Genomic DNA, 10,086 nt, shown 5'->3' on the forward strand with positions numbered 1-10,086 from the left:
CTGTCAGTGTCCAAGGCACCCTGAGACCAGCATTCCCTGCACTGGGAAGGACATGTGCCATGGGATTCACCACACACATGGAATCCCCCAGGCCACTGTGCCTTGATCTCCAAGCTGGTACTCACTGAAGGAACTGAAGGAAGGCTGGAGGGGCCTGTGTGGGCTCTCCTCCAGAAATAACCAGGATCTACATGGAAAAGAAAGCAAGGAAGGACACAAGAGCTGAGGAAATAAAGGGACAGGATCTCAGAAGGAAAATGATAAAGCCCTAAGTTAGGAAAGCCCAAAGCTGAGGGTGTTGAAGCTATTGCTGTAAGAACTCCTGGAAAACCTAATGGAGACTCCTCTCTGCACCAAGGACACACCTGGAGATGGAGAGAGAAAGGAGAGGAGTTACTGACAGGGAAGAGCAACAGGCTGGAACTGCACAGCACTGCAGTCTGAGTCTGTCACACCAGACAAATGTCACACACAAGCCCTGACAACTCCTCTGCCTAGGCCCAGAGTTGGTTTTATGGGGAGCCCAGGACAACCCAAAAGGCAGTGACTTCCCCTCAGCCAAGGCTTCACTCCTGCCCTTCCCAGCTCTGCCCAGAGGACAATCCTCACTGTGCTGCAGCTGTTAGGAGTTGAGCTGAGACATGTCCAGCAGCCTGGAGACAAACCACACTGTGCCACCCTCCCTACAGCCTCCTCATCTAGGGACAGGCTCCAAGCCACCAGGTCCCAACAGATCCAGAGCTGCCACCAGGGAGCACAGGGGATGCTGTCAGTGAGCCAAAGGCTCAGAGGATCTTTAGGATAAAAGATTAGCAGGCTTCCTGAGCTCTCAGTGTTGCAGCAGCTGTGGGACAGCCCAACACCGAGTGATGCCAGCAGCTGGTCCCAGTGCTGTGCCCAGGGATGGGGAGCAGGGCTGTGCCACTGAGGCTGATGCTGTTTTCCCTCGGCAGGTAACTGTGGAAGTGCCTGTTTAGCACAGGGCAGAGGGAGGGGAGAAGGGCTGGGCCTGCTGGGTGCCCTGGCACTCAGCAGTGAGCTTTGCTCTCACCCCATGGGTGTGCACAGAGGCTGCTGAGCTCCTCCAGAACCACCACACACCAGACACAGCAGGAGAAATGTCCCATCTGTGATCACCTACCACAGAGGGACAACTCCCTTCAAAATTCAGCCCACACCTGGTGCGGTCGCAGCGCCACGTCCGAGTGTCCACCTGGGACACCCAACTGGACTGTGCACATGCAGTTTTCACAGCCCTGTTAACATCTGCAGCCACCAGAATAGAGCTCAGCCCCTGGACTGACAGGAACTGCTGCCCCAGGAGAAGGACAGAACAGCTCCTTCCGAAACATTCTATGCCAACAGTGAGAGATTCTTCCAAAATACTGAACCCCCTAAACCCAGGACCCCCTGGCTCAGCTCTGCCCCTGTTTCAAGGGTGTGTGCACCACTGCTGCTTGGATTCTTCAGCTGAATTTAACCCCAAACTCCTCTATTTACACTTTGTTATGTGCCAATTTGCCAAGGGAACAGCCACCCCCATGTGTCACCCAGCCAGGCAATCCCCACCCCTCAGCACAGCTGGAACACATCTGTGAGCACCAGCACAGCTCAGGGTGTGCCAGTTTTCTGTGAAACAGATGCCAGGAGGGAAGACTGGGCAAGGAAGAGGTGGAGGGCACTAAACATACCAGGACTCAGTCATGATTGACTGCTGGGAACTTCAGCTCTGTGATCTCCAGGTCGGGTGAGCTGCTGCCGCTGCGGTCGCTGTATGTGTCCCTGCAGGGGAGAGGGTGAGCTTGGCTGAGGGAGCACAAGGGCTCTGAGGACTGAGATCTGCCCCAGCAGGTAGTGAGGCTTGGTGTAAGTGCTGAGGGGAACAGCAGAGCACACAGGATTCTCAGTGGAATTCCCTGTGGAAGCAGGGCTGGGGCAGCATCTGCTTTAAGGTTTGGGAATTCAAACGATGCATAACAGGTACTTTAAAAGGCAAAGTTATTCTAAAGGAAATTTGTTAAGTAGGAGCCTGGTTACCTACCCATAAGCCACTCCATTTCATGGAATCACAGAATCATTAAGGGTGGAAAAGCTCTTTAAGTTCCCCCAGCACTGCCAAGGCCACCACTAACCACATCCCCAGGTGCCACATCCACACGTACTCTGAACACTTCCAGGGATGGTGACTCCAGCCCTGCCCTGGGCAGCTGTGCCAGGGCCTGAGTTGTGAAGCAGTGAAGCAATTTTCCCCAATACCCTACCACTTTCCTTTTGGCACTGCATTTGCCTGGGTTTAACACAATCACTGCCCATTCTCTTCTGCATGTCACCTGGTGAGCACTGCCAGCACTCAGAGCCCCCCAGAGTTCTCCCCTGCCAGGAGGCAAACAGGTCAGTACCAAGTGGTGGCTCTTTGTGGCACATTGCCTAAGTGCTGAGCCCAACTGCAGGCACTGGGGAGCAGCAGCACAGGTAAATGCACCACTAAATCCACTCAAATCATCAGCTGCTTTGCAAACTGAAACAGAGAAAGCTGAAGGCAGCAGGAAGCAGATGAAACTGCAACCCCCAGGGCCTGTTCTTGAAAGCAGCAGCAGGAACAAGTTTCTTATGGGCCAAACTGTATCTAGGACTTGTAGTAGGAACATGGGGAAAAGCCCAGGAGGTCTCCAGTCACAAAAAAAGAGCAGGTTCAGCCTCAGCTTCCCCAAACACCTGTGAGTTTCTCTCCCTGACACTAGGGCCCCCCAAGCTGTGGGACAGTTCTGTGGCCTCACACTCAGCCTCAAACTCCAGGCAAGAGCTTTCAAAGAAAGAGAGTGGACACAAGAGGTGCTGCAATATCCCCAGTTACCCCCAGGAACTGTGCCAAGAGGACTGTCTGGTTTATCCTGCAGGAAGCAGCAGTGTCCTGTCACAGATCTGCCTGGGCCTTCCTTAGTTTCATAGTGCTAAGGGGTTGGAATGGACCCCAGAGATCATCCAGCCCCAGCCCCCTCCTGCCCTGGGCAGGGACACCTCCCACCAGAGCAGGTTGCTCAAGGCTTTAGCCAACTTGGCGGTGAACACTGCCAGGGTTGGGGCAGCCACAGCCTCCCTGGGCAACCTGTGCCAGCGTCTCACCACCCCCACAACAAAAACTTCTGCCTAAGATCTAACCTAAATTTCCCCTTTCCATTTCTCCCCATTGCTCCTTGTCCTGTCCCTGCAGTTCCTAACCAAGAGTCTCTGCAGCTTCCCTGGAGCCCCTTCAGTTCCTGGCAGGGTGCTCTGAGCTCTCCACACAACCTTCTCTTCTCCAGGCTGCACAGCCCCAACTCTCTCAGCCTGTCCTCGTAGGGAAGGTGCTCCAGTTCCTCTGAGCAGCTTTGTGGCCTCCTCTGGCCTTGCTCCAACAGTTCCTTCAACCCACCTGGGTGAGAGCCTGCAGCCCTTCTGCAGGTAATGGCTGAGTCTCCCTGCAGAGGCCAAGAGCAGCCCGAAGTAGGGGGGGGAAGGCTTGATGGGCCTGGAGAGGAACTCAGGGTGGTACTGCACACCGACGAAGAAGGGATGTTCTGGGGGAACAAACACACAGTCATGGCAAGGCTCAACCCTATGCCTGAGCTGTAGCTCAGTACTGACCACGTTCCCCCTGAGGATGAGAAGTGTCACTTCCCTCCTGCCTTTTGTCCCTCAATGGACAGACACACAGGATTCTTCTTCACCATCATTTTATGGATGGTATCACTCCTAGACAGCCTGAACTGGTCCCACACAAGAACTTGCTCCATGACCCTCCCAAAGACTTTCCCTTGTCCACACCTACACCCACAAACCAGATGGAAACAAGGACTCACCTTCCAGCTCTACCACCTCCATGCGCTCTCCCTCCTCATCCTGCCCCACAAACTTCAGACCTTGCTCTTCAAAACACTTCTTCAACTCTGGGTTGACCTAGAAGACCAGACACAGGACAAGCCATGACCTATTGTGTCTGCATAACACAGAACAGCTCAATACCTACAAGAGCATTTTTACCTCAAATCTGTGTCTGTGTCTCTCTTCCAAGAACTCATGATCTCCATAGAGCTTCCCTGCACCAAGGGGAAGATGTTCCTTAGAGCAGTGGTACCAAGTTGTAATACATCCATCAGAACCTGGCACTTGGAGCAGGGACCAAAATCCCTGATGTCCATTTCCCTCCCAGAACAGGCTGTGCCCACCTGGATGCTTTCACATCCCCAAGCCTCACTTCCCCATATACGCATGGCATTCCCAGGAAACACTTCCAGAGGGAAAAAGGGCCTTACTCATGATGGAATTCTTGGTTTGGAAGAGTGTCCTTCTCTTGCCAAGCCTCATGGTCCCACCCATCTGCCCAGGATTATGTTCTGGCATGTCTATGACCTGCAAAGAGCATCCAGAGATGGTGGTGGGAATGAGGGAGGAAAAACAGTGCCAGGCAGATCTGAAACATTCAAGGGGGAAAAAAGGGTAAAAACCCACCACCATCCATGCAAAACCCAAGCAAACACCCAAGGAACATTGTCTGGACAAAGCAGAGCAACAGAGCTAGGTGAGTTGGCTGAGTTACTCTAGCAAAGGCTGCACAGAACATCTAGAAGGTTTGTGGATATTCAGGAAGTTTTCAGATAGGAAACAGCCTCAGTTGGAGCCTACACAGATCCCACACACCAGCACTGTGCTGTTTACTGACCTACAAGTTACACAAACCAATTAGAGAAACAAAATCCCCAAATCAGAGCCACTTGTGCTTTGAGAAATAACTTCTTGAGAACTTTATCCTTTTGAGCAGCATTTTTAATTGCAGCAGAAGCCAATCGTTCTGGTGGACACTGGGCAGGCACACAGAGCCTGCAGACTAGGAAATGCAGCTTCAAAATTTGCCTACAAGTGTTCCAAGGAATCCAGGTTTGTCTGTGGTAATCATGGAATGGTTTGGGTTGGAAGGATCTTAAAGCTCATCCCATCCCACCCCCTGCCATGGGCAGGGACACGTTCCCCCAGCCCAGTTTGCTCCAAGCCCCATCCAACCTGGCCTGAAACACTCCCAGGGATGGAGCAGCCACAGGTGCTCTGGGCAGATGTGCCCAGGGGTGTGCAGAGAAGATTGGCACAGTTCAGATATTACAAGCAAGTCACCATGAACTCACCACTGGATGAGAAGTTTTGGGGTCAAATTCTGTTGAGTTTGCATCTGCAATGTGAAGTTTAGCAATCAGGACCAGGAATTCCATGACACACACCCACAGGACCTGCCCCAGGCACAGCTGCCTCTCGTGTCCAGCTGTGCTGAGGCTCCATGGGCACAGAGCCCACCCCAGGCTCCAGGAACAGGGCTGTCACCACTGTTTGGTGTCAGCTTTGGAGGCTGCAATCTTGCAGTTGGTGATGAACATGAGGGTTGTTCAGGAAAAGCACATTCAACAGCCTGGAATGTATAAATAAAGCCAGGGACAGGGAAGGGAGCAGAGAGCTCCAAGAAACACCTTTTCCCACCTTCGCTCCTGGTGCGACTCAGGGTCAGGCTGAGCACTCCATTCAGCACTCTGTGAAGGGAGTTTTGACACCAGGGACCTGCTCAATCCATGCAGTGGAGCTCAGAATCCACTCACTGAAGGAGGTGCAACTGCTGATTGGCTGAACTGCTTTTGGGCTTCACTGGGAATTCAGTGCCCAGAACACACAGGCACAACGCACCGAGGTGAGCTGAGCTCACACTAAGCAATAGGAACTTTTCTGTCATCATAAACCTGACTTCACTGATTTTTATTTGAATTGGGTAAGGAAATGGTTCTTTTTCCTTTGAATTAGCAAAGGAGATTGGGAATTTGACAGGCCTAGAAGGAAATTAAGTCTACCTCCCTATGAAAAAGTAAAGGTTACAGGTATTTAAAACTCACAGGGATTACTCAAGCAATCCCAGAAATGAAAGGCAGAAGGGATTTGTGGAATTACCTTGCCAGCCAAGGACACTGCGAGCAAACTCCACCACAGCTAACTGCATTCCCAAACAGACTCCTGAGGAGGGAAAAGCAGGAAAGGCAGGACATGGATCAGGTCAGGACAAGGACCTCTGAGCCCCTATTGCAAGCATCCCAAGCCAGAGGAAACCCTGGCTGACACCTCTGACTGGGATTTGCTGGTCTGGAGTCCCCCCACAAGCTCTGCTCTCCTCCCTTGCCCATGCACTCTGCCCACACACCCCTGCCAGCCTCTCACCACAGCCACTGCACCCAAGCACAGCCACAGCCTCCTCTGACACTTCCCCCGAGGCTCCTGTCCCTCACTGCAGAGATTCCTTGGCATCCCCTGCCAGCTCTGAGCACTTCACAGCTAACTAGGGCTGAGGCTGCATTCCCAGCTCACTTACTGCTGCCTCAGCCAACTGCCTTCCCACACTGCCTTCCCAGACACCAGTGAAAACCAGGGAAGCTCTTGCTGCTACTCAACCTCCTCCTTGGCTTTCTTTCTTCTGATGGATGAAACATGTTTCTCACCTAAGAAGGGCTTTTTCTGTTTTCTTGCCCAGGAAATGGCTTGAATTTTGCCTTCTGTCCCTCGAACACCAAAGCCACCAGGAACCAGAACTCCACTGCGTGAGGATGAGAAGATTCCATTCACATGGGGCTCTCACAGAGTGACCCCCCCAAACCACAGACCACCTCCCTACCACCAAATCTTGGGCTTGCAAGACCTCCCTCCTAGAAGGTCTCTGCAGTAGCCTCCATGGCTGCAGCAGTTTCCACGTGCCTTCCTATGACCTGACACATCCAACATCACTCAATTTCATAGTGTTGTAGTATGTTAAGGAGTTGGAATGGACATTAGAGATCATCTAGTCCCAACCCCCTGCCCTGGGCAGGGACACCTTGCACCAGAGCAGAATTTTCAGGGAAATATTCTCTAAATGCCAACTTTACCTTCCCAAAGATCCCAAATACAGTGTGGGCTACCACACAGAAATGGTTCATGCTGTGGCACTCACAGGTCTGCCAGCACCTCAGGCCTGTGCTGAGGAAGGTGCTGGTTGCAGTGTCAGGCTGGCCTGACACAAGAACACCAAACTCTGCAGGAGGTTCTTTGTTCTCCTGAACCCACCCCAATCCTGCTTCCCTGAAGATTAACAGGCCACACTTCTTCTTGTTTGCTTCACTAACTCTTGGCACTGCTTTGCATACTAACACATTTTGCCTTCTCACACTTTCTTCCTAAAGGACTTTATACTCCATTTGCACCTTCCATACTCTCTCTGGCTTTAACAGCCTTTACCAGTTCCTATCCCTTCTCCTTATTTCCATCTGATCATGCAGGTGAGTCTGGGCACACTCTCACCTGCAGGATCATTCCCCACTGCTGCCTTTCACCACCTCCCTCAATATTTAACCATCCTCCACTTGACATCTTGACGTCCCTGAGAGGTGTTTGTTTGCCAGAATGTGCTGATACAGTGCCTAAGGGCACAGTCTCCAGTGAGCCCTGAATTCCAAAGCTGGCACTAGCAGGTTAATATCTGACATGCTCCAAGGAATGGCCAGAGCAGCAGAGTCTTACTCAGCCCCACACAGCTTCTGCCAGGCTTCATGGTAGCGGACAGGCTCCTCCTGCAGGGTGTCTGGCTCCAGGTCAGCAGAGTCAATATACTGGGAAGGAATCCAAACAGGGATGATGAGACACTGCCACAAGAGTGTACAAGGTCTTCTGAACTCTCATTAAATTAAGATAGCATCATTCCTCCTGGCTAGCTTTGGATTCGTTTCCTAATGGATACTTATGTCTCTCCTGGGCCGAATTCCTGTCTGCCAGCCAAAACTGCTTTCCACTCCATCCTCCTACAGTGCACACACAGAGCCATGATTTGTCTTTCCTCCCCTCTCTGCAGTTCTCTGTGCCACACGATGCTCTGCGAGCCCCAGACTCTAACATGAGGTGTTAATGGAGCACTGAGAGGTGAGAACACACAGCCATGCAGACAAAAACCTCCACCCAGCTGGAACTGCATGGGCTGCCTCATCACACCTCCTTTGACACCACCTCATTAAAGACACATCCTTTAGCACTCTCATTAAATACACATCCTTTAATCTCCAAGAGGCACTGAAGAAGCAGATCTGGTGAAACACAGGCTGCTGTAATTAAAGGATATTATGACCAAGGGAAAAACCTGCAATTTTTCCAGTTTCTCCTCTCCACTACTGCAGTACCTCTGAGTTTCTGAATGTTCTGGCAGGTTGCTAACCCTTTTGAACAACCATTTTGTCCTTTATTCCTTTGAAAGCTGCCATACTGCTCATCAGTTCTTTACCCCAACATAAGATGCCCATGCCCAGGGCTTGGAGAACTCACTCCCCTTCTGAGCCACAGGCACAGCTGTGTCAGGGACCATCCCCAAATGCTTGTGCAGGGTTTGCACTACACCAGTCTTACTTCTTCTTCTCTCCTCTACTGATTTTGGAAGCTGGAAAGTAAACCAAACCTAGACCAGTGCTGCTATAATCAACCACCCACTCCCATGACCACTGGCATCAGGAAACCACCAGACATTAAAAAGGGTATTTAAATGAAAGGAAGATTTCTGGCAACAGATTTCACTCCTTCAGAGCATTCAGCTACAACCAAGAGCCCTAAAGGGGATGTTCAGATTGGACATCAGGAAGAATGTGCTGCCCAGGGAGGTGGTGGGGTCACCATCCCTGCAGGTGTTTCAGGACACATTGGACGTGGCACTTCGTGCTCTAGTCTAGTTGCCATGGGGGTGTTAGGTCATGGGTTGGACTCCATGATCTGAGTTCTTTTCCACCCTGACTGACTCTCATTCTGTGAAAGCAGATTGATTTCTGTGCAGCCACAACAGCATGAAAACCTTAATACAGCATGAACCAGCAGCATCTCAAAATCTGTGAGTACCACAAGGTTAACAGCCATAACCTTAAAAAAGGACCACTTGCAACAGCTGCCAGAGAAATTAAAGCAGACAGCGTCCTCCAAATCCATCTACTGCTCTGTCACAGCTCAGCACACTATGCTGAGGAGTTTCATCCACTACACATCATTGTACAGCTCACAGGGTGAGAGACTAGTTTGCTTTGAAGCTTAACAACAGCTGGTTTGATGCTGTAACCAAAGGACACCTTGTTAAGTCATAGTTCATAGTATGTTAAGAGGCTGGAATGGACCTCAGAGATCATCCAGCCCCAACCCCCTGCCCTGGGCAGGGACACCTCCCACCAGAGCAGGTTGCTCAAGGCTTTAGCCAACCTGGCTGTGAACACTGCCAGGGCTGGGGCAGCCACAGCCTCCCTGGGCAACCTGTGTCAGTGTCTCACCACCCTCACAGCAAAAACCTCTGACTAAGTAAGATCTAATCTCACTTTCCTTCTTCCAATTTATCCCCATTATTCAACTACACCCATGTGGAAGTTCTCTGGCTGAATCAACTCTCCCTTACTGTCCATGGGTTTGTGAAAATCCTGCTGAGGACGGGCAGCACTGGAGGTGGAAGGAGGATGGAGAGAAGCTATTTTCACACACACAGAGCCAGCCCTACCTTAATGTCCAGTTTGTGGTTGATGGCCAGTGCAGAGTGCTCCAGAGCTTTGATGACAGATGCATAGGAGTCAGAGAACTTGGTGTATTTGCCCACAAGGGCGATGGAACACGTCTCCAGCAGACGGTCGTACCTGCAGGAGTCAGACACAAGGGTGATTCCACCAGGAACATGGATGAGAGTCACTTAGATTCTGTCCAGCTTCTCAAGAACAAACAGCTGAGCTCTTCAAAGCTGCCCAACAGAGCTGATGATGTTGGAAGGGTGATCTTTAATAATAATTATGCTTTCGAAGCATCAAAGCGAGATCAAAACCAAAGCAACAGAGTAAAACAGTTGCAGAAAACTATATATAAATTAACTCATCTCATAGAGTCATAGAACCACCAAGGTTGGAGGAGACCTCTAAGATCATCAAGTCCAACCCTTTACCTGTCACTGCTGGAACTCCTAGACCCTATCCCCCAGTGCCACCTCCAGACACCTCTTAAACACCTCCAGGGATGGTGACTCCACCACCTCCCTGGGCAATATTC

At 51.2% G+C, this 10,086-nt stretch overlaps 1 protein-coding gene across 1 annotated transcript; it reads right to left on the reverse strand.

Moving 5' to 3' along the window:
- Nucleotides 1-1,697: 1,697 nt before the first annotated feature.
- On the reverse strand, nucleotides 1,698-9,683 carry LOC103810174 (CTP synthase 1-like; the record flags this gene model as incomplete). The annotated part of the gene is made up of 10 exons (XM_009083066.1): nucleotides 1,698-1,782; nucleotides 3,413-3,557; nucleotides 3,840-3,936; nucleotides 4,021-4,076; nucleotides 4,293-4,389; nucleotides 5,157-5,200; nucleotides 5,962-6,024; nucleotides 6,504-6,598; nucleotides 7,558-7,646; nucleotides 9,551-9,683. Coding segments are annotated over 10 exons (904 nt in total), but the record flags the coding sequence as incomplete, so codon positions are not given.
- Between the last annotated feature and the right edge of the window lie 403 nt (nucleotides 9,684-10,086).

This window comes from Acanthisitta chloris, unplaced genomic scaffold (genome assembly GCF_000695815.1).
Source record: "Acanthisitta chloris isolate BGI_N310 unplaced genomic scaffold, ASM69581v1 scaffold23219, whole genome shotgun sequence".
Taxonomy (NCBI): domain Eukaryota; kingdom Metazoa; phylum Chordata; class Aves; order Passeriformes; family Acanthisittidae; genus Acanthisitta; species Acanthisitta chloris.